This window comes from Cervus elaphus, chromosome 15 (genome assembly GCF_910594005.1).
Source record: "Cervus elaphus chromosome 15, mCerEla1.1, whole genome shotgun sequence".
NCBI classification, from domain to species: domain Eukaryota; kingdom Metazoa; phylum Chordata; class Mammalia; order Artiodactyla; family Cervidae; genus Cervus; species Cervus elaphus.
The window spans coordinates 1,827,808-1,852,599 of record NC_057829.1 but is presented as its reverse complement, the minus strand read 5'-3'; the positions used below and the strand labels follow the sequence as shown (position 1 = coordinate 1,852,599).

Below are 24,792 nucleotides of genomic sequence, written 5' to 3'. Positions count from 1 at the left end.
GCAGCAGCCTTGGCAGACTAGTACACATGTGTACTAAAGATCGAATCAGTCTTCTGGCAGCTTTTAAAAAAGAAATTAAGATAATTTTTTTAGAGAAGTTTTAGATTCATAGCAAAATTGAGGGGAAAGTGCAGGGATTTCCCATTTCCTCCCCCTCACACACATACACCCTCCCGTTATCAGCATCCCCCAGCAGAGGGGCATATATGTTACAATTGATGAACCTACATTGACACATCATAAAAGTCTATCAGTTACATTACATGTCACTCTTGGTATTGTGTATCATATGGGTTTAGACATGTGTTGATGACATTTATCCATCATTATGGTACCATAGTGAGTATTTTCATTGCTGTAAAAGTCCTCTGTGCTGTCTTTTCATCCTTCCATCTCCACCCCAACCCCTGATCTTTTTATTGTCTCCATAGTTTTTCCTTTTGTGTTAACTTTATCCCACTTTGATGTTTCAATTTTTTTTCTCAAGGTGTCATTTAGCATACAAAGTATTTTAATATGGTCTCATTATTCTGTATTCCTCAATAGAATATAAACTACATTCAGAGCTTGGAATTTTATCTACTTTACGCACTACTATGAATCCAGTGCCTAAAACTGGCATGTTGTTTTTCAACTCAATGAGTGTTGAATGAATGAATGTATTGGATCATGAGTTTAAGTAAATTAAAGTTGAAGATACTTGCAAGCTTTGGCAATGTCTTACAAAGAAACATAGTCTTATACAATCTAGCCATTGCTGTCCTAGGTGATTACTCAACTTATTCTAAAGCTTACATTAACACAAAAGCAGGCATAAAAATATAGCAGGTTTAATATTTCCAAAATTAGAATCAACCAAGATACCTTTCAGTAGGTAAATGGATAAGCAAAATGTGGCACATCTACACAATGGAATATTGTTCAGTGGTAAATGAGGTGTTACGTTACTAAAAGTTTTGATGTTAACTTAATAAATGATAGAGGTATAATTGCCTGTAAATTAGAAAATTGTCACCCCATCCGATTTAAAACATGCATACACTCCAGAGATCAAGTGACTGATTTTTCAGAAAGTGGCTCACAAGAAGACTGCCAGAGGCTCCAAGTGAGAAGTGAAAGTGTTAGTCACTCTGTTGTGTCCAGCTCTTTGCGACAGCATCTGTATCTGTCACTGTCATTTCAAGCATATAGAAGGGGGCTGTCTTGGCATGCTCCACACCACTGAATGCCTAGAACTTCACTAAGGTAAAATTCCCCTGAATTTTTTCAGATTTATTTTCCACCGTTTGACATGCAAATACATTTCTGCCCTTTTCTCTTTCTCTTGTCCAGTGACTTCCATAATGCAAAGCACATATTGGTTTTTCATCCATGGATTGTTGTTAAAATTGGTGTTTCTGTAGGGAGAGGTGGCTGGAATTTTATTTTTGCTATCTTGCTAACTTTCCATTTATCTAGATCTTCAAAAATCTTTCAGTGACATTTTCATTGGCAAGTCGTGTACATCTCTTTCACTTTTCATTGTAGAAGTATTACACTTCTTTTGTTTTATTCACTCAAGAATTTTTCTTTTGATGCTATTGCAAATGAGTCTGTTGTCTTAACTTTGTATTTGGATTGCTCATTGCTAATGTATACAAGTTCCACTGATATTTATATTATTGATCCTTTATCCTTAACTTTACTTAGCTCATTTATTGGTTCTAATATTTTTCAGTGAGTCCCTGAGCATTTTCTACATACAAGGTCAAGCCATCTGCATATAGCAATAGCATCACCTCTTTATTTCCCATCTTATGCCACTTACCCCATTTTCTTTCTTAGTTGCCCTAAGACCTGCAGTACAATATTACCTAGAAGTGGTAAGAGTAAGAGCAAATAGAAATGAAAAGAGGATTAATGATAGAAGAGATATCCCCACTTATTTTTCTTAGAACATTTTCTTTTGTAAATTTGTAACTAAATGCTTTATCCATCCCTTTAGGATGAATATGAACCTTTTAAGAAGCCTTTTGGCAGTTTTACACCCCTACAATATCTTTCTCAGGAAGCCTTGGAGTTATCTCTTTGAAGTGTACCCTTCCAGGGTGTTCGCACTCCCAATTTCTCAGTTTCTGTAGGAGGGTAGAAGCCTAACTTCTTCTATGGGTGCCTTGCTCCAAGTTGCAAAACTACCTCCCTTCATATAGATATGAGAAGCTTCAATTAACACAGATGCTCATCCCAATTACTGGATGAATTTAGGGTAAACTATGATAAATGATGGTGTCAAGTCCTCTTACTTAAGGTTTAGTTATTGTTTATCTTGAGAACATGTATGTAATGAGTTGTATCCAGTCAGCTTTATAAAAGGATGAGGTTTCTTTCTGACTTTGTAATCTCTTAGCAGACTTCCTATAGTGCACATCACATTCTTCTTTTATGATTATTCACTAATAAAATTCTTTCGTCTTCTACCTTGGTGAATAGGTTTTCATGTTGGGAGAAATTTTTAATTATATTTCTTCAGCAATTTTGATAAGAATGGGACGAGTCTGGTAGTTCCTGATTTGGGCAGATCAGCTGAAAGTCTTGGCCGCACAACAGTCAGGTAAAAGACCCTAAATTATAAATACTCTTCCTCCTAGCCCTCTGTTCTTTTGGAATACTATCTTAAAAAAACCACCCAAATTCAAGATTTTACTTTTGAATAATTATGGGTAATAATAGGCTCCAAAATCTCATCATGATCACTGGATGGTTGGAAAATATGGGAAGCCAGTAATGTTGCCTGCTGGTCTCTTTTTTAAAACAGTTAATATCTGTCTGTCGCATTTGGAATTGGCATACATATGAGATTCCAGTCCTGCAGTAGCCAGAGGACAATTTTTGCAGTTTTGCAGAGGTTCTTAGAAGGGGGTCTATCCCAGTAAACGAGTTGCTGATATTTATGGGATGAATATAATTCTAACCATTCCAAGAGGAAATTTAAAAATTATTTGGATAACCAGAAGAAACTATTGAAAAAATTAAAGAGGTAATGCAAGACAAATACATTTTCTCTCTCATAACCCTGCTTCTCCTCACTCTGCTCCCTGGATGTCTTTACCCCTCCATGCCTCAGACTGAATCAGGGGAAGAGGGAGGTGATAATCTTTCAGATGGGTGGTTCCCATCTAGGCACAGCTTCTTTAACTGGTAATAAATTACCTGCTCAATTTGAGGACACAGTTAATGTACTTTATTGCCTAGATTGAGTCCACTTCATGTCTTAGACAAGGTGACTCCTTCAGGAGTCCCTTATGCTCCACACACTGCATAGCTATTAATAGAAAGCCAGAAATGATAGAGCATCATGGGAAGATTAAGATTTCTGCATGGAAGAAACAGGGAGAGTAGCTATACTAGTCACTTGGAAAAAAGCAAAGAAACAAGGTGTTGAAATAATGTAAACACAGGAAGGGAAACCAAAGTGCCCTGATTACAGTTTTGTTTTGTTTTGGTCTCAATGTGAAGGAAGCCAGCCAGTCTATTTGGGTCACCAGCAGCACCGATGCCATTGAGACTCAGGATGCCCATGTAATTCAAATGCCTTTATTACCAGCTGATGTTTCTTATTTAAAGGCTTCTTTCCTCCATGCCCCAGAAATTTGCAAAAGTACACCTCAGTGCGTATTCAGTTTACAGCCCACACATGGGAATATATACTGATTATTAAATGAAATTGAGCAACCAGCAACTGCATGGAATTCTGCAGTTAGGAGATTTTGCTCCTTTGGTAGAGCAATCACATTGGGGTCTGGAAGGTCACTACATCAGGGGAAGCTATCTGGCACCCCACCCCTCGCATCTGTGGAGTAACCAAGGCAGTTACGAACTCAGAAAAGGATTGCTGGGCTGTACTTGAAGCCTTTCCAGAAATGTTGAGCTGGACGATGTTGCAGCAGTGCACCTAGAAGACATGGGCGTCCCCCACTGATTTTCATCAGTGCTTTGTTGAGGCCTTCTCGGAACTCCCTGGTTGGAGCTTGGGGTCAGATCAAAACGTGCTCTAGTTTTAGCAACCTTTGTTTTGACTCTCTTGCCAGCTATCCAAATCCAAATTAAGGGAAAGTGGTAGGACGACAAGAACAGACGTCAAATCTGAGCAGCAGGGACTCACTGTGGGGATAATCTAGAGAAAGACATCCAAGAAAAGAATTGAAGACTTCTGTGTTGGCTGATCAGAACTCTTTACTAAAGGGAGAAATCCCTACTCTGGTCAACTCCTGAAGGAATCAGAGGAGGCAGGGTCTGGAGGAGGCAGGGACTGCAGGGACAAGCGAATCAGGAGAATGGAGAAGAACAAAACCTCCAGCTAGGAAATCCTTGGCAAACAGCTCAAAATGGATAGATTGAGAGAATCTCAGAGGTGGGAACTGGTGAACCATATGTGTCGGTAACTTTCCTCAGGCTAATCTCTTTGCCTGTTCTGATAAAAGTTCTGCTTATCCTGCAATTTCCTCAGGAATTTCTCATTTTCCATCTGGTAACAACAGATGGTTACACACTGTTAGTATTTTGCATCAGTCTACTTATTCCTTTTCCTCTACAATTCCCATGCAGTTAGGTCAAAAACCCTCCATACCATCATCATTCTTTCAGCTCAAATGACCTAACATAGTACTAGCAGAGTATTTTCTGATTCCAAAGTTGCAATCATAATTTCAAGTGCCAAGATAAAGTCCACTGCAACAACAAAAATAATAGCTTCACTTATGATTACAGAGATTATCAGTGTTTTAATAGCCTCATTTTTTTTTCAGCATAGCCATGGGTGCAAGCAATTACGATGTAGAAAATACATATTTCCCCTTGTTTCTACACTGCTTTTGATCGATGTAATACAAATACAAATTTTGGTGGATGTTTACATAAAGGTGAAGACATGTTTATTCTGAGGATAAACAAAGCATGAGAGATTATGTGGAAGGTGTTGACTGTCGGGCCACATTCTTCATAATACTTGCTCTTCAAATAGAGATAGTTTTTCTATTGATGTTGAAGTAATTGACATGAAGTTGTTCTCTTACTTCAGCATTTATACTATTAACATTTGAATTGAATGATTAAAGGACTTCTGTAATTTTTGTTGGCAGTCAGTATTCTTCATTTCTCTTGCATTCAGAAATTCATTGACACTCTTTAACAAATACAGCTGGAAGAGTTCTCAGTTTTAATATTTAAAGCACTGAAATATTTTAATTCTCCAGAAAAGGCCCCAAATTCTTATTTAACTTTTTAAATATTCCATTAAATGAAGCTAATTTGCTTATTTCTTCTTTGTAGTTTTCAGTATCTCTAACAATAGAAATATGGAAATTGAGAGAAGAGCAATTTCTCCTCTTTCAATAATGATTATAAAATGATTATGTGGATAATCATTATTGTACTTGCTATGACTGTATTTTGAAATGAGTTTCATCTCTTAAAGAATTTTATTTTTTTACATGGATGTTACTAACTGCTTTTCTAGCATATGGACAAGTGAAAGTATCATAGTGTTAAAAGGGAAAGGAAAAAACTGACAAAAAGTTTTTTTGTTAGTGGACATGTTAAAAAAATTATTAATCAGAGAGATCCAACGTGATCCGGAAGAGTGGAAAAGGCAAGTTCTGCCATGAATGATGGTCTTATGTGTTTAACAAATCAAATTTGAAGAGCAGTTCCCAGAGTTGTTAACTTTATGCCATTATATCTGTTCATAAACCTAAATGTGTTTTCTCATTAATGAATGTCCAAAGGACAAAATAAGTGAGATACAACTATGAAATAAGTAACATATAATGAAAATGGAACCATGTAAATGGACAGTCTCTGGAATAAATTATGTAACTCAATTCTTTAAAACAAGGAATCATTAAGGAGAGCCAATATATCAGAAATTTAATTGATGAGAGATACATAATTTAGATACTTAAAATTTATTTCAAAAAAAAAAAAAATTTATTTCAGATGAACAACGAATAAAAGAGTGTCTCATGACTTGTACTTTATTTGCTAAATCTGGCAATTCTACCCAATGTACCCAAAATTGCAGAGCCTTTTTTAAAAACTGAAGTATAGTTGATTTACAGTGTACTTTCAAGTGTACCACAAGTTGATCCAGTTACATATGTAAGTATATATATACATGGGCTTCCCTGGTGGCTCAGTCGGTAATGAATTCACCTGCAATGTGGGAGACCTGGGTTTGATCCCTGGGTTGCAGAAAGATTCCCTGGAGGAGGGCATAGCAACCCACTCCAGTATTCTTGCCTGGAGAATCCCCATGCACAGAGGAGCCTGGCAGCCTGCAGTCTGTAGGGTTGCAAAGAGTTGGACACGACTGAGTGACTAAGCACATCCACATATGTATATACATACTTATATATATATATATATACGTATACACACATATGTATACTTTTTCTGATTTTTTCCATTTTAGGTTATTACAAGATACTAAATATAGTTCCTTGTGCTATACAGTAGGTCACTGTTGATCTATTTTATATGTAGTTTATTTATTTTATATATAGTAATCTCATATTCCTAATTTATCCCTTCCCCCCTTTCCTCTTGAGTAACCATAAGTTTGTTTCTATCGCAGACCCTATCCTAATTGAGATGGGAGAAATATCAACAACCTCAGATATGCAGAAAGTGAAGAGGAACTACAGAGCCTTTTGATGAGGGTGAAAGAGGAAAGTGACAAAGCTGGTTTGAAGATCAATATTCAAAAAACGAAGATTATGGCATCCAGTCCCATCACTTCATGGCAAATAGAACGAGAAAAAATGGAAGCAGTGACAGATTTTATTTTCTTGGGCTCCAAAATCCCTGGGGACAGTGACTGCAATTAAAAGACACTCGTTCCTTGGAAGGAAAGCTATGACAAATCTAGACAGCGTATTAAAAAGCAGAGACAACACTTTACCAACAAAGGTCCATACAGTCAAAAACTGGTTTTTCCAGTAGTCAGGTACAGATGTGAGAGTTGGACCATAAAGAAGGCTAAACTCGGAAGAATTGATGCTTTCGAATTGTGCTGGAGAAGACTCTTGTGATTCCTTTGGACTGCAAGGAGATCAAACCAGTCAATCCTAAAGGCAATCAACCTGAATATTCATTGGAAAGACTGTTGCTGAAGCTGAAGATCCAATACTTTGGCCACCTGACTGGAAGAGCCTGCTCTTTGGAAAAGACCCTGGTCCTGGGAAAGACTGAAGGCAAAAGGGAGAAGGGGGCGGAAGAGGATGAGATGGTTAGATAGTATCACCGACTCAAGGGGACATGCATTTGAGCAAACTATAGGAGATAGTGAAGGACAGCGAGGCCTGAAGTGCTGCAGTTCATGAAGTCGCAAAGAGTCAGACACGACTTAACCGACTGAACAATAACAAGCTTTCAAGAAATGTACTGTGCCTTTTCTGGGACAGAACGCGGCGGCAGCTATGGCCTTCTGCGCATGTGCGCTCCATCCTCCCCCTCCTCTCCCTGCTAGCCTGCAGGTTCCGGTCTGCAGCTGCAGTCTCGCGAGGAGATGATTCCGGAGCTTCTGGCGTCTGGACCCGACCATTGAGCAGGACGCTTCGGTGGAGCCCTGCAGAGTTGAGACTGGCGACCGGGGGTCAGGTGAAGGAGGAAACGGCTTTGTCTTCAGACTCGGTGTGACTCTGACTCCTAGTGAGGACCAGCACGTCCCAGCGCTTGTTACCAGGTGAAGCTTGTTTTTTCTCATTTCCAAGGTGTGGGGTGGTCTGAGACCTTGGAAGACGGCGCAGAAACTGGCTTAGGGCTCCCAGTAGATGTGCACTTTTCTTCTCAGCGGAGAAACTTTTTTTTTTTCCCCACTCAGGGCCTCGCTGAGGGCCTCGCCTGGTTGCCTGTAGTCAGCTTTGCCTGTGCCCTCAGTAGCACTACTTGGCTTTTACAGGAGGTCCCGCTTAAATTCCAGGAGCTTTAGTACTTGGACAAATATTCTGACCCTCTTAGGTCCACCTTTCTTGCAACAAAACAGCTTTTTGTGGAGTAGAAAGGGTGGTTCCGGGAGCAGGAGTCTCTAGCAGGACAGTCAGTTCGCTTGGGACCTCAGAGGAGCAGACTGGTCCTCCTGCTGGACCAGGTGGTAGTGATGGTGGAAACCTCGGGCCAACTTTCCGGACAAAAGGAACAGAAGGTGCTACTGCCTGGGAGGTTGTGAAGGCATCCTGTGGAAGGAAGAGCTGGCCAGCCACAGGAGAGGGTACTTACCTTCCTGCTCCCTTCACTCTTTACTCCACTTGCTGTATTCTGAGCTGCTCCTGCACTCAGCACAACTAGAGACATACCTGAGCTTGCAGAATCAGAGGTGGTGCTGCAAGACAGGTTGTTAAGACTTGGACTTAAGACGGTCTTTTTATGTTTTACTTAAAGCATGGAGTTGGGTTCGTGTGGGCAGGAAGTGGGTAAAAAAGTGGTTAGTTTACAATCCTCATTTTGTTATGGCAGAATCAGGGATAGCCATGGAGTCTCTTGATGGTCCAGGTAGGTCTTTTCTGCCTTAAGAACACAGAAGTCAAAACCAGTTTCTTGTTTTTAATTAAAAAATACTGTTGAGACCGGAAACCAAGTTAAGAGTAAACTCTCTTTTTTTCCCCCCTACCCCATGCTTTTTTTCAGAACATTGTTGAGATTTTCTGGTTTGTAATAAACATTATAAATTTTTGTGCTGAATATTTTTGCTCGGCATCAGTTTTAATGTTGTATTCTTTGGCTTTTCCTAATTGACTCAATTAGTTTAATGTGTTGTTCACATTTTCTCTATGTTAGAGCATACACTGTTAACAAATGAGCAGAAAACAAATGCTTTTACATTTGAAAACTAGCTTGTCCAAGTATTATATAATCATACCAGAGTCATGCATGGACATGGAGTGCTCCCTCCCTTACTGTTATCCTTTCTGCCCCTTCTCAAGGCATCTCCCATTCTAAGATGTTATGCCAGCTACTAGGGTGGCGCTTTTTAGGCAGGTGATATCACTCATGACCTTTCCTGCTTTCTCAGGTGTACTGTCTCAGCTCTCTACATTCCTCCAGCAGCAACAGAAAATGATCACATCGCAGGTGAGTTGTTTAATTTATGCACAGCTTTGCTTAACAGTGATTATTTGAAGTTTATACCATGCCTATACATTCATTTGAAATAGTAGAAATAAATGTTAACATCAGGGAAAATATAGAGCACAAGTCAGCAAATTACAGCCCATGGGCCAAATGAGGCATGCTGCCTGTTTTTTTTAATTGCCCATACACTAAGAATTTTTAGATGATTGAGAAACAAATCAAGAGTAATAGTCTGTGATGTGAAAACTGTGTGAAATTCAAATCTCAGTGTCTGTAAAACTTATTACTGAGACACAGCTATGCTGTTTTATTTATGGCTGTGACTGCCTTCAGATTACAAGGGCAGAGTTGAGTGATTTTGACAGAGACAGCTCACAGACCTGTAATACTTACTATGAACATCTACTGAAAAAGTTTGCTGACCTCTGATATAGAAGAGCAGATCAGTAGTAGTACAAAGATGCTGTGTAGGTAAATGCAGATCCTGTGATCTTATTGAGCGGTGAAATGGAGCCATAAAAAAATTTTTTTGATAGACTTCATTATGTGATGTTGTGAACCTTCTTTTGACAGTTTTGCAGTTGCATAAAGAAGTGGTTGGAATAAAGGGAATGATTCTTGTCTATTCCACAGGAAAAGTTAAGGGATATCAAAAGAAAATTCGTGATAAATAATTCAAGTGAATTAGAGCCAGCATTAGGACTCATGGTTTTTCAAAGAAGAGACCATCTGGATAGACCAAGTGACCTAGGTTGTTTAGTAGGAGGAGGCAGGCTTTGTGACGGTCCTGAGGGCTGGGCAAAAGCTAAATCTTTGTAGAGTCTGGCAAGGGATTCTTCTTTTTTAATTTTGGTAAAATACACATAGCATAAAATTCACATTTCAACCATTTTAAACTGTAGAATTTAGTGACATTTTGTATATTAATGATGTTGTGCAACCATGACCACCACTTACTTCAAGAATATTTTCGTCATACCAAAAGGAGACCCCATACTGTTTAGTCTCTAAGTCCTGTCCGACTCTTTGCAACCCTACGTACTGCAGCCCACCAGGCTCCTCTGTCTGTGGGATTTTCCAGGCAAGAATACTGGAGTGGGTTGCTATTTCCTACTCCAGGGGATCTTCCCAACCCAGAGATCGAACCTGAGTCTCCTTTACTGGCAGATGGATTCTTTACCACTGAGCTACCAGCGAATCCTAATAAGCAGTACCATCACTTAATAAACAGCTATTCCCCATTCCTCACAGCCCCTAGCTACTGTTAATCTATTTTCTTCTTATGGGTTTGCCTATTCTGGATAGCTCATATAAATGGAATCATGTAGCCTTCTGTATGTGACTTCTTTCACTTAGTGTATTTTCAGGACCCTTCCATGTTGTAGTTTGTATTGTTACTTCATCACTTTTATGACCAAATAAATATTCCATTGTCTATACTACCTTTTGTTTATCTATTATTTGATGGGCATTTGGGGGTGACTCCATGTTTGGTTATTGAGAATAGTGCTGTGAGCATTCATGTACAAGTTTTTGCTTGAAGACCTATTTTCAGTTCTTTCCTAGGAGTGAAATTGATGGATCATGTGATAATTCTGTGTTTAGCTTATTTTGAAACTGGCAAACTGTGTTCCACAGCAAGGTCCCTTGCCAAGCCCATATGAATTTTATGTTAGCTTGTCTGTTTCCACACAAAAAGGCTGTTGTGTTTTTGGTAAGGATTGCATTGAATCTATAGACTCCTTTGGGAAATATTGCCACTTTGAGAATATTAAGTATCTATGAACGTGAGATGTTTTTCCAGTAAGTTAGATTTTCTGTTTTGTAGTTTTCAGAGTACAGATCTTACATGTTTGCTTAAATTTACTATTAAGTGGTCTTTTAGATGATATTGTAAATGGAAGTCTTTTCTTAGTTCCCTTTTTGATTGCTTATTGATGGTATGTAGAAATACAACTGATTTTTTGAGTGTTGAGCTTATACCCTGCTTTGTCAAATTTGTTCACAAGTTCTAATGGTTGCTTTGTAGATTCTTTAGAATTGTCTATATATGCAGTCATATCATCTGCAAATAGAGATAATTTCATTCTTCTGTCCAGTTTGAATACCTTTTATTTATCTATTTTTTGCCTAATTGCTCTGACTAGAATTCCTAGTGCAGAGTTGAATATAAGTGGCCAAAGCAGGCATCCTTGTTTTTGTTTTGTTTTACCATCTTAATGTTCTTTAGTGTATAGTTCAGTAGTGTTAAATTTATTCACATTATGGTACAATCAACCTCCAAAATATTTTCATCTTACAAAACGGAAACACTGCACCCATTAAACAAAACTCCCCATTCCCCTGTGCTCCCTGACCAGTGAAAGCCTCCATTCTACTTTCTGTTTCTGTGAGTTTGACTACTCTGATACTTCATGGAAGTGAAATCATATAGGACTTGTCTTTTTGTGACTGGCTTCTTTTACTTAGCATAATGTCCTCAGGGTTCATCCATGTTGTATGTGTCAGAATTTCCTTCATAATATTCCATTGTGTGTATATATATGACATTTTTGTTTATTCATTCATATGTTGATGGACATTTGCTTCTGCCTTTTGGCTGCTGTGCATAATGCTTTTATGAACATGGATGTACAAACTTGTCCTGAGATTCTGCTTTCAGTTCTTTTGAGTAAACACCAAGAAGTGGTATTACTGGGTCACATGGTAATTCAGTTTTTTTTTTTGAAGAACACCATACTGTCCCTCACAGAAGCTGCACCCTTTTATATTCCCACCAGCACTTATTCTTTTCAGGTTTTTTAAATAGCATCCCTCATAATAGCTGTAGGTAATATTTGATAGTGGTTTTGATTAGCATTTCCATAATGATTAGTGATTTTGAGCATATTTTCATAGGCTAGCTAGCTACTTGTATATATTCATTGGAGAAATGTCTTTTCAGGTCCATTGTCTATTTAAAAATTTTGTTGTTGTCATTGAGTTGTAGGCATTCTCCTCAAACAGCCCCCAAACAGATCAAAACACAGTTCTTTGAAAATAAGGTACATATAGGCATATCTTATTGTGCTTTGCAGATTTTTTTAAATAAATTGAAGTTTTGTGGCAATTCTGCATTAAGAAATTCTATTGTAATATTTTTGCAAGACCATTTGCTTACTTCTTAATAACACTCAACAACATTTCAAACTTTTTCATTATTGTTGGGTTGGCCAAAAAGTTCATTCAGGTTTTAACATTACCTCTTATGGAAAAACCCAAATGAACTTATTGGTTAACCCAACAGCAAAATGGCTGTCTGAGGAGGCCTTACAAATAGCTGTGAAAAGAAGGGAAGTGAAAAGCAAAGGAGAAAAGGAAAGATATGCCCATTTGAATGCAGAGTTCCAAATAGCAAGGAGAGATAAGAAAACCTTTCTCAGCAATCAATGCAAAGAAATAGAGGAAGACAATAAAATGGGAAAGACTAGAGATCTCCTCAAGAAAATTAAGAGATACCAAGGGAGCATTTCATACAAAGATGGGCTCAATAAAGGACAGAAATAGCAGGGACCTAACGGAAGCAGAAGATATTAAGAAGAGGTGGCAAGAATACACAGAAGAACTGTACAAAAAAGATCTTCATGACCCAGATAATCATGATGGTGTGGTCACTCACCTACAGCCAGACATCCTGGAATGTGAAGTCAAGTGGGCCTTAGGAAGCATCACTACGAACAAAGCTAGTGGAGGTGTTGGAATTCCAGCTGAGCTATTTCAAACTGTAAAAGATGATGCTGTGAAAGTGCTGCACTCAATATGCGAGCAAATTTGGAAAACTCAGCAGCGGTCACAGGACAGGAAAAGGTCAGTTTTCATTCCAATCCCAAAGAAAGGCAATGCCAAAGAAAGCTCAAACTACCGCACAATTGCACTCATCTCACACGCTAGCAAAGTAATGCTCAAAATTCTCCAAACCAGGCTTCAGCAGTTAAGTGAACCATGAACTTCCAGATGTTCAAGCTGGGTTTAGAAAAGGCAGAGGAGCCAGAGATCACATTGCCAACATCCGCTGGATCATCAAAAAAGCAAGAGAGTTCCAGAAAAACATCTACTTCTGCTTTATTGACCATGCCAAAGCCTTTGACTGTGTGGATCACAATAAACTGTGGAAAACTCTGATTGAAATGGGAATACCAGACCACCTGACCTGCCTCTTGAGAAACCTGTATGCAGGTCAGGAAGCAGCAGTTAGAACTGGACATGGAACAACAGACTGGTTCCAAATAGGAAAAGTAGTAAGTCAAGGCTGTATATTGTCACCCTGCTTATTTAACTTATATGAAGAGTGCATCATGAGAAATGCTGGGCTGAAGGAAGCACAAGCTGGAATCAAGATTGCTGGGAGATATACCAATAACCTCAGATATGCAGATGACACCATGCTTATGGCAGAAAGTGAAGAGGAACTAAAAAGCCTCTTGATGAAAGTGAAAGAGGAGAGTGAAAAAGTTGGCTTAAAGCTCAACATTCAGAAGACTAAGATCATGGCATCTGGTCCCATCACTTCATGGGAAATAGATGGGGAAACAGTGTCAGTCTTCATTTTCTTGGGCTCCAAAATCACTGCAGATGGTGATTGCAGCCATGAAATTAAAAGAGGCTTACTCCTTGGAAGGAAAGTTATGACCAACCTAGATAGCATATGAAAAAGCAGAGACATTCCTTTGGCAACAAAGGTTTGTCTAGTCAAGGCTGTGGTTTTTCCAGTAGTCATGTATGGATGTGAGAGTTGGACGGTGAAGAAAGCTGAGCGCCGAAGAATTGATGCTTTGGAACTGTGGTGTTGGAGAAGACTCTTGAGAGTCCCTTGGACTGCAAGGAGATCCAACCAGTCCATCCTAAAGGAGGTCAGTCCTGGGTGGTCATTGGAAGGACTGATGCTGAAGCTGAAACTCCAATACTTTGGACACCTGATGCAAAGAGCTGACTCATTTGAAAAGACCCTGATGCTGGGGAAGATTGAGGGCAGGAGGAGAAGGGGGCGACAGAGGATGAGATGGTTGGATGGCATCACCGACTTGATGAACATGGGTTTGGGTGGACTTCGGGAGTTGGTGATGGACAGGGAGGCCTGGCATGCTCTGGCTCAAGGGGTTGCAAAGAGTCGGACATGATTAAGCGGCTGAACTGAACTGAATGCTATATTTGTTAAGGTGATCTATGATCAGTGACCTCTGATGTTATGACTGCAAAAAGATCATGACTTGCTGAAGGCTCCGATAATAGTTCAATTCAGTCACTTCGTCGTGTCAAACTCTTTGCAACCCCATGGACTGCAGTGTGCCAGACTTCCCTGTCCATCACCAACTCCTGGAGCTTGCTCACACTTATGTCCATTGAGTTGGTGATGCCATCCAACCATTTCACCCTCTGTCATCCCCTTCTCCTCCTGCCTTCAATCTTTCCCAGCATCACGGTCTTCTCCAATGAGTCAGTTCTTCACATCAGGTGGCTAAAGTATTGGAGCTTCAGCTCAGCATCAGTCCTTCCAATGAATATTCTGGACTGATTGTTCTTAGGATTGACTGGTTGGATCCCCTTGCAGTTCAAGGGACTCTAAAGAGTCTTTTGCAACACCACAATTCAAAAGCATCAATTCCTTGGCTCTCAGCTTTATTGTAAGTCCCAACTCACATCTATACATGACTACAGGAAAAACCATAGCTTTGACTAGACGGATCTTTGTTGACAGTCTCTCTGCTTTTAATATGCTGTATAGGTTGGTCATAGCTTTTCTCCTAAGGAGCAAGCATTCATGGCTGCAGTCGCCATCTGCAGTGATTTTGGAACTCAAAAAAATTAAGTCTCTCACTGTTTCCATTGTTTCTCCATCTATTTGCCATGAAGTGATGGGATTGGAAAAGGTCAGTTTTCAGTCCAATCCCAAAGAAAGGCAATGCCAAAGAAATGTTCAAACTACCGCACAATTGCACTCATCTCACATGCTAGCAAGGTAATGCTCCAAGTTCTCCAAGCCAGGCTTCAACAGTACATGAACCATGAACTTCCAGATGTTCAAGCTGGGTTTAGAAAAGGCAGAGGAGCCAGAGATCACATTGCCAGCATCCGCTGGATCATCAAAAAAGCAAGAGAGTGTCAGAAAAACATCTACTTCTGCTTTATTGACTATGCCAAAGCCTTTGACCATGTGGATCACAATAAACTGTGGAAAACTCTGAAAGAGATGGGAATACCAGACGACCTTACCTGCCTCCTGAGAAATCTGTATGCAGGTCGAGAAGCAATAGAACTGGACATGGAACAACAGACTGGTTCCAAATCAGGAAAGGAGCAGTTCAACGCTGTATATTGTCACCATGCTTATTTATCTTATATGCAGAGTACATCATCAAAATGTCAGGCTGGATGAAGCACAGCTGGAATCAAGATTGCCAGGGGAAATATCAGTAACCTCAGATATGCATATGACACCACCTTTGTGGCAGAAAGCGAAGAACGAAAGAACCTCTTGATGAAAGTGAAAGGAGAGTGAAAATGTTGACCTAAATTAGGGATGTTGAGCATCTTTTTATGTGGTTTTTGGCCTGCTATATGTCTTTAGAGAAATATCTATTTAGATATTTTGCCAACTTTTTCATTCTTTTTTTTGTTTGTTTGTTCTATACATAGAGCTGCATGAGCTGTTTGTATATTTTGAATATCAATCCCATGTCAGTTGCATCATTTTCAAATACTTTCTCCCGTTCTGTGTGGTTGTTTTTTTTTTTTTTCCCCCATTTTGCTGATGGTTTCCTTTGCTGTGTGAAACTTTTAAGTTTAATTAGGTCACATTTGTGTATTTTTGTTTTTAATTTCCATTGTGTTAGGAGGATGATTAAAAAAGATACTGCTGCAATTTATGTGAGAGAGTGTTCTTCCTATGTTTTCCTGAGAGTTTTATAGTATCCATCTGGTCTTACATTTAGGTCTTTAAAATCCATTTTGAGTTTATTTTTGTGTCTAGATTAAAGAATGTTCTAAGTTAATTGTTTTACATGTAGCTGTCCAGTTTTCCCAGTACTACTTATTGAAGAGACTTTTTTCTCCATTGATCAGTCTTGCTCCTTTATTGTAGATTAATGTCTTTTGTCACTTAAATGTGATTTACAATTTCACTTCTAAAGGTCCTTTTCAGAATATGACCTTTCAGTGAATTTTAACACAAAGTGTACAAAATGTATTAATTTACTAACTCAATTTTTATCATACACTGGCAATCTCTTTAATATCTAGAAACTAGTCCCAACTAAAATTGGGACTCATTTGTCCAGTATATACATAATATATGCAGTGAATATATATGCTCTATATATAACATATAGAGCAATGGACAAGCTGAAATGTTCTAGTACATACTAACAAAAGACCTTTGCAGTCTTCCCTCTCACCTCCATCAATCCAATGAAAAAGCACAGAGTATACTGTTCAGGGAGGAGGTTTAACAATTCCATTTCTAAAGACAATATTTCCCATCAGTTTTTTTTTTAATTAATAACTTCTTGGCTGTGCTGGGTCTCTGGTGCTGTGCATGGGCTTTCTCTGGTTGTGGTGAGCGGGGCTGCTCCTTGTTGCAGTGCTCAGGGTTCTCGTTGCAGTGACTTCTCCTGTTGCAGAGCACAGGCTCTGGAGTGCAGGCTAAGTGGTTGTGGCACATGGGCTTTGTTGTGTGGCATGTGGTGTCTTCCTGCACGAGGGGCTGAACCCATTTCCCCTGCTTTCAGCAGGCAGATTCTTAACCACTGGACCACCAGGGAGGCCTTCTCTTCAGTTTTTAAAATATATTTACAGGAAGTATTATTCTACTACTTCTCCTTTTAAATACATCAAGCACTTCTAAATATCTAGAAAGACCAGATATTTTATATGAGAACTTCCTTATCCACTGTGTACACAGAACAGTTAATTAAAATAGCACACATGTAACAATGGTTATAACCTGAAGTATCCTCCAAATATGACTGTTTTGACCTGAACTGTTCCCTCCCTCACTTCCTTCTCTCCACCACCAATCCAGTGGGCAAATAATAGGCACATGTAATGTTTAGAGGTAGTTGAACAAATTCATATCCAAACATCATTTACAGAAGACAACTTTCCTATGAATTTCAATAGGAAGTGTACTAAATGTGCTAATTTTATTACTGTATCATACAGTGGTGATGTCTATAACATCTAGAGACTAGACGTTGCAAACAGAGGACTCATTTGACCACCATATAGACTATATACACACACAAAACAATGGTTATAGTATGGAAATGTCTTCTAAGTATGACCAGTAGGACATAGAAAACCTTTTCTTCATCTTTACAGTTTTCCATGTCCTCTAATCCTCTGAACAAATGTGGATCTTGTGGTTCCTTTCTGTTGTTTTCTCCACTTCTATTTCATTTATTTCTGCTCTGATCTTGATGATTTCATTTCTTCTACTACTGTTGTGTTTTGTTTTTTCTGCTTTCCCTAGTTGCTTTAGGTATAAAGTTGGGATGTTTGAGTTTTTTTGTTTGCTTGCTTCCTGAAGTAAGCTTGTATTGCTATAAACTTTACTCTTAGGATTGCTGTTGTTCCAGCCCATAGGTTATGGATTGTCATGTTTTCATTGTCATTTGTCTCTAGGTATTCTTTGAATTCCTCTTTGATTTCCTCAGTGATCCATTGAGTTACTAACATTGTTTAGCCACCATGTATTTGTATTTTTTATTTATTTTTTTCCTGTAATTGATTTCTAATCTTATAGCATTGTGGTCAAAAAGATGTTTGATTGATTTCAGTTTTCCTGAATTTAGTGAGGCTTGGTTAGTGGCCCAGTTCAGTTCAGTCGATCAGTCGTGTCCGACTCTTTGCAACCCAAGATTAGTGGCCCAAGATGTGATTTATCTTGGAGAATGTTCTGTGTTCACTTGAGAAAAAGTATATACTGCTGCTTTTGGATGGAATGTCCTACAAATATCAATTCTGTGTGGTCTAATACTTCATTTAAGACTTGTGGTTCTGTGTTGATTTTCTCTCTGGATGATGTGTTCATTGATGAAAATGGGATATTAAAGTCCCCCACAATTATTGTGTTACTGTCAATGTCTCCTTTTATGGCTGATAGATTTTGCCTTAAATATTGAGGTGCTTCTTTGTTGGGTGCATATATACTTACAATTGTTTTAGCTTCTTCTTGGATTGATCCCTTGATCGTTATGTAGTGTCTTTCCTTGTCTCTTGGTAACAGTCTTTGTTTTATAGTCTAGTTTTGTCTGATAGGAATATTGCTACACTGGCTTTCTTTTTATTTCCATTTGCTGGAACATCTTTTTCCATCCAGCATCTTTCAGTCTGTATGTGTCCTAGATCTGAAGTGGGTCTCTTGTAGACAGCGTATATATGGGTCTTAGTTTTGTATCCATTAAGCAAATCTGTATCTTGGTTTGGACATGTAATCCATTGACATTTAAGGTATTTGTTGATATGTATGTGCCTGTTGCCATTTTCTGAATATTTTTGGATTTGTTTTTGTAGGTCTTTTTTTCTTTCCTTTCTCTTTGTCCTCTTGTGGTTTGTTGACTATCTTTTGTGTTGTGTTAGGGTTCCTTTTTCTTTTTGTGTGTGCATCTGTTGTTTCTTGTTTGTAGTTCCTGTGTGTGTGTGTGTGTTTAATGTGGTTTTGATATAGTGGTCTATATAAGATTGTTTTAAGTTGCTGGTCTTTCAGTTTCAATTTGCAGTCCTCATTTCCTGCATTAGTACTCTCCTCATCTAACAGTTGCTAGCTTTGATACCATATTTGTGTGTGGATGATTTCCTACTTTTACTATGTGTTTGCCTTTACTGGTAAGCTTTCCCACTTGTGATTTTCTTGTTTCTAGTTGTGACCTCTTTATTCTACCCTTAGAGAAGTTCCTTTAGCATTTGTTGTAAAGCTGGTTTGGTGGTGCTGAATTCTCTGAGCTTTTGTTCGTCTGTAAAGCTTTTGATTTCTCTGTCAAATCTGAATGAGAGAGACTTGAATATTCTTGGCTATAGATTTTTATCTTTCATTGATTTAAATATATTGTGTCACTCCCTTCTGGCCTGTAGAGTTTCTGCTGAAAGATCAGTTGATAACCTTGTGGGGAATCCTTTGTATATTATTTGTTGTTTTTCCCTTTTTGCTTTTATAGTTTTTTTCTTTGTATTTAATTTTCGTTAGCTTGATTAGCATGTGTCTCAACATTTTGTTAACATAGTGTTCCTCCTTTTGTTTATCCTGTATGGGACTCTGCTTCCTCCAGTTGGGTGACTGTTTCCTTTTCCATGTTAGGGCAAGTTTTCAGCTATAATCAATTCAGTTGTTGCCTTTAATGTTGTCCCAGAGCTCTCTGAGACTGTCCTTATTTCTTTTCATTCCTTTTTCTTTATCCTCTTCTGTGGAAGTATTTCTACCACTGTCTTCCAGCTTATTTATTCATTCTTCTGCCTCAGTTATCCTATTTATTCTTTCTAGTATATTTTTCATTGCAGTTATTATGTTATTCATCTCTGTTCTTTAAATCTTCTAGCTCTTTGTTAAACATGTCTTGTATCTTCTTGGTCTGTGCCTCCATTCTTTTTCTGAGATTTTGGATCATCTCTACTATCATTACTATGAATTATTTTTCAGGTAGATTGCCTTTCTTCTCTTCATTTAGTTTTTCTTGTAGGTCTTTAGGTTGTTCTTTGTTTTGCAGCATATTTCTCTGTCGTCTCATTTTCTCTAAATTTATATGTTTGTGGTCTCCTTTCCTCAGGTTTTAGGATTATTGTTTCTCTTGCTTCTGGTGTCTGGCCCCTGGTGGGTGAGGTTGGTCTAGGGACTTGTGCAGGCTTCCTTGTCAGAGAGACTGGTATGTGCTCTCTGTGGGGTGGAGCTAGGTGTGGTTCCTCTAGTGCACAAGGCTGTGTCAAAGGGTTTATTTGTGAGGTGGCTGTGAGCACAGTGTGACTTTAGGCAGTCTGTCTGCTGGTGGGTGGGGCTCTGCTCCTATCTTGTTGGTTTATTTAGCCTGAGATTTTACAGCATTGGCACCTTCAGGCTGTTGGGTAGGATCAGATCTTGGTGCCAAAATGGGGACCTAGATGAGTACTCACACCATAGTTCCCTGGGGCCTTCACTACTAGTATTCTTTCCCCCATGGTGAGCTACAACCAATCCCTACCTTCCCAGGAGACCCTCCAAGACCACTAGGTAGGTCTAGCCCAGGTTCCTTTGGAAGTACTGCTTTGAGCTGGGTCACACTGCACAAGACCTTAAGTGCACCTTCCAAGCGTGCAGTCTATGTTTCCCCCAGCCCTGTGGAGCTCCTGCAAGCCCACTTGAAGCCCCACTGGCCTTCAAGGCTACATGCTCTGGAGATCTTTCTCCCAGTGTCAAACCCTCATACTGTCTTGGAGGGCTATTTTTAATGTGGGAGTGTCTCTGTGTAGCCTGTGTGGGGTTTAACGTTTTTTGGTCCAAGGGCTGTTTTTAGTTTGAATGTGTGCCACCTTGCTCTTCAGCTTATGCTTACCACCTTAAGAGCTGTGACTGATGTTGTGGTGACCGCAGCCTCACCTGGATGTTGAGCGGAGCCTCCCCTTTGCTCTGTGGTGTCACTGCCCTCCCTAGCTGTTGGAGTACATCTCTTTTCCAGCTGTGTTTCTGATCTGCGGTGGTACTGGAGCACTCCCACTGGGAGAGAAGCCTCTGAGTATTCCTCTTGTGAAGCTATTCATCTGCGAGCATGCTCTGTTATGTCACCTTTTACCCACTGTCCATGCTCACAGATTATACTGTTGCTGGCACTGCTCACAGCCTCACCTTAACTGTAGGTATTCTAGCAATTGGCCCTGGTCTCTCTCAGGCCAGTTGTTTTCATCAGGCCTCCAGCCTGGATTCACTGAGGTCAGGTCCCAGGACTGCAGTAATCATGCATCTGGACCCACTGTGACTGCTTACGAGGACAGCTCAGCCCAGCCCGTCCCCCACGTGTTAGTGCCCCCAGAGCCCACAGCTGCTACAGCTAGACCCATCTCATTTGCGAGAGCTGTTGTGTATGCTTAGATGTTCTGTACAGGCCATGTCTGCAAAGTGGGTTCGGGGGTGTAAATCCTTAGTTCATGCAGCCAGCCCAGAGGAGAGGTTTCAGCTCGTCCTCCTTAGCTGCACAGCCCCTGGGGTTCAGTTGTGGTTTTATCTTCCCCTCTGCGTGTGCGCTACCTATAGGCGTCTGCTCCCAGGGCTATCCCAGAGCACATGAAGCCCTCACAGGTGGGAAGGGATCAAGGGTGCGTGGGCCTGCCCAGGCAGGAGGGGGCAGAGGCAGTGACTAACTGTGGCACACTGCCCACCAAGTGGGAGGGGCCAGAGGGGCCAGTGACTAACTGTGGCACACTGCCCACCAAGTGGGAGGGCCACACCAGCCCACTCCAGCAGGTGCCCGCTAGTGCCCATAGTGGAGGCAACCGGCATGTGGGGACAGAGACTACAGTGGTGACTCCTCTCTCTGCATGTCATTGAACAATGCTGCTTCACTTCTGTGGCAGCCCGGGCTTTTTCTGTGCGCATTCCCAGTTATGGAGCTCCTCGCAGGCAATACTAGTCCTTTTTCTGGATCTGCTCTCCAAACACCCTGCTCAGCATCCAGCCCCCATCGCACTGGCAGACACATGTCTCTGCCTGGGGCATGCAAAGCTGTGGCACAGACCACCTGTATAGATCTCACTGTGTCCTGCCTGCCACAGGAGGGTGCTACACTCTCCTCCAAACCCCTGAAGCCCCCTTTTTTATTCCAACTGATCCCCCTACCCCTGGTGAGGGAGCTTCCTTGGGTGTGGGAACCTCCTCTTCTGCCTAGGGGCATAGGTCCCATCCATTGCCACTTTTCATTTTCTTTCCTTGGTCCTACCTGGTTACCTGAGGATTAATCTTGTCCTTACAGGTGTCTGAGGATCTCTGTTAGTGTTCAGCAGGTGCTCTGGGAGAATTGTTCCACTTGTAGATGTATTCCTGATATATTTGTAGGGAGAGATAAACTCCATGCCCTGCTCCGCCATCTTGACTCCTGCCTCTCTTTTAGCTTTTTGAATAGTTAAAGTCTTTGTTTAGGAAGTTCAGTGTCTGGTCTTCCTCAGGAACGTTTCTGTCAGTTTACATTTTTCCTTTGATTGGGCCATATTTTTTTGTTTCTTTGTATGCTTTATGATTTTGTTGTTGTTGAAAGATAATGTTGTAATTTTAGAAATTACTTTCTTGCTCTTCTCCATAGTTACCCATATGACTTTCAAACTGCTTTTGTTTTTGCAAGGTATTTCTCATCATCTGTGGTCACTGAATTCTCTGTTCTTTAACTTGTGTTCAGTTAGTGTTTTGACAGACTGTTCCTTGAAAGCTGGGATGAAAAAAAAAAAAACAAAAAACAAAAACCTCCCAAGCAACCACCTTTCCCAGTCTTTGCAAATTGACACAGTGCTGGAGTTATTCTTTAGGACTTAGCATGCCTATGTTCAGTTGCCCTAGCCTTCGTATCCTGCTTGCACTGCATGTAGAGATCAACTAGACGTACAACCTTAGGTCTTCTGAGGTCTTTCCTAGGAATGCAACCTATCCTGGGTATGTGTATGACTTTCTAAATTCCCTAGTGTACACAAGTATTTTTGGTTAATATCCCAAAAAAGAAACTGTATCCCCAACATTTTTCCCCAGGCTTTAGGTAACCTATTGTATATCTGTAGTAATCTTTTGCCCAGGTAGCTATGGGCTTTTCTTTGGTCTTAAAATGTTTTTGAATAATGCCTACTGGTTTTCTGCCTGGACTGAATTTTTTGATTTGCAATATTAATTTCAGACATAACATAATTTGATATTTGTATATATTTCAAAACTATAAACAAGATGTGATTTTTTCAGCAGTGATTTTCCCCCCTCTCATATCCCATGTTTACAGAAATCATTGTAATGGTTTCTTTACATGTTGACTATTAATATTTTTTCTATTCTTAAAAAATGGAATGCTGGTAAGTTAGACTTGCTTGAAGTATTCAGGTTATTTTGTTGTTGCAATATCAAAAATAATTTGTAAGAACAGTAGTTCTTGACATGTAGGAAAGCTGTGATTGAAGAATGACCATGTGTGAGGCCCTGCAGGTACCGTCTCTTTATTAGCTCATATAATTCCAGTGCTCTTTTTATATCATTTTAGAGGTGATGAATGGTAGTCAACAAAGGGTTATATGTGGAAGGTAGATGGAGTGATTTATTCAAAGGAACACTGAAAATGGTTGAGACTTTTTACCTAGGTTTGAGCCCACTGCAATAAATGACAGTGGACTTGTTTTGTCTTTTATTGCAGATTTATCATCTCATTTTAGGTTGCCTATTTCAGCACTTCTCTTTGTATAAATTCTTTGTTCATTGGTGGAACAATGCCACTTCTCTTGTTTCAGGGCAACTCAGCCTGAGTCCTCAGCCTGCAGCACTGTCCATGGTCATTATGGAGGGATGCTTTGGGTACATGTACTTCTCAGGAAGTTGACAATCTTATGCCACCTGTTCAGTAAACAGAACCACTTCCCTTCCATTTATAACCATGATAACCATCTTCTCTGGCTTTACTAGAAACTATTTAATGCTGATCTCTTAGATTCTTAACTTATTTCTTGTGTCATGTATCTCTCTTTCTTGGATTCTGTTGTTGTGATAGAGTATATTCTGGAATAATTTTGTAAAACAGGCTCAGGGATGTATGGTTTTTAATTTTATCATATACTTGTTTTTTTTTGTTGTTGTTGTATGAATGGCTTTTTGGCTGGCTATATAATTCTGGGCAGGAAAAAAAAAAGTTATTGCTTTCAGAAAATTGTAAGCATCTCTCTCTTCCTTTCCTTTGTTACTGATTTTTGCTGTGGATAAATCAGGTATCAGTTTGATTCTCATTTCTTTGCAGTCAGTCATTACTTGTTTACTTTCATAGAAGTTTAAGGATTTTTAATTGGATTTCAGAAATTTCATCAGGTGGAACTACATACACATTTTTATTTTTTCCCAAAAACCCTTTGTATTCAGTGTGTCTTTTAAATGTGAAGATTCGTCTCTCTTTGGGCATATGTGCTGTTATTTCTTTTTTTCTTTCCTCCATCCTATGTGGTCTGTCCTAGAATTTCTTTTAGAGTGGTATTTATCTCTGGATTCATTCATATTTTATAAACTCGTCATTATTTTTCTGATTTTTATTTTGAGAGACAATTTTGTATTCTTTGTCAAGTTCATTTTCTAGTAGCCTTTTGAGAGCATTTATCTTATGTTTCCACAATTTAAGCAAATATGAACATTTCCAAGTACTCTTTTTTCTCTCAGATGGATTCTTATAGACAGCTGTTCTCATTTTATGTGGAAGCTATATTCTTTTGAATATCTTTGAGTATCCTTTTTTTTTTTTGGCCATGCCACACAGCTTGTGGGATAGTAGTTCCCTAACCAGGGATTGAACTCAGCCACGGCAGTGAAAGCACTGAGTCCTAATCACTGGATCACCAGAGAAGTCCCTCTTTGAGGATTCTGTTTAGAATATTTCACTACTTACCCTTATTTTTGTACTCCCCCCTCCCTTACTCTTCAATCGTTCTGTTCATTCTGGTGACTTACTTTTAATGCTTTGGTTCTCC

The 24,792-nt window shown here is 39.6% G+C and overlaps 1 protein-coding gene across 6 annotated transcripts in view; it reads left to right on the top strand.

Moving 5' to 3' along the window:
- Positions 1-7,285: 7,285 nt before the first annotated feature.
- The window catches only part of ZNF37A (zinc finger protein 37A), a 29,950-nt gene continuing 12,443 nt past the window's right edge, over positions 7,286-24,792 (top strand). Inside the window, exons 1-3 of one of the 6 annotated variants that reach the window (XM_043926297.1) lie at positions 7,289-7,720; positions 9,047-9,105; positions 23,575-23,638. In XM_043926297.1, the coding sequence (XP_043782232.1) occupies positions 23,630-23,638 (9 nt within the window). In that variant the 5' untranslated portion in view covers positions 7,289-7,720; positions 9,047-9,105; positions 23,575-23,629. Of the gene's footprint in view, positions 7,721-9,046; positions 9,106-23,574; positions 23,639-24,792 lie in introns of all 6 variants that reach the window. The other 5 variants (XM_043926300.1, XM_043926299.1, XM_043926296.1 and 2 more) reach the window with 5 other exon arrangements.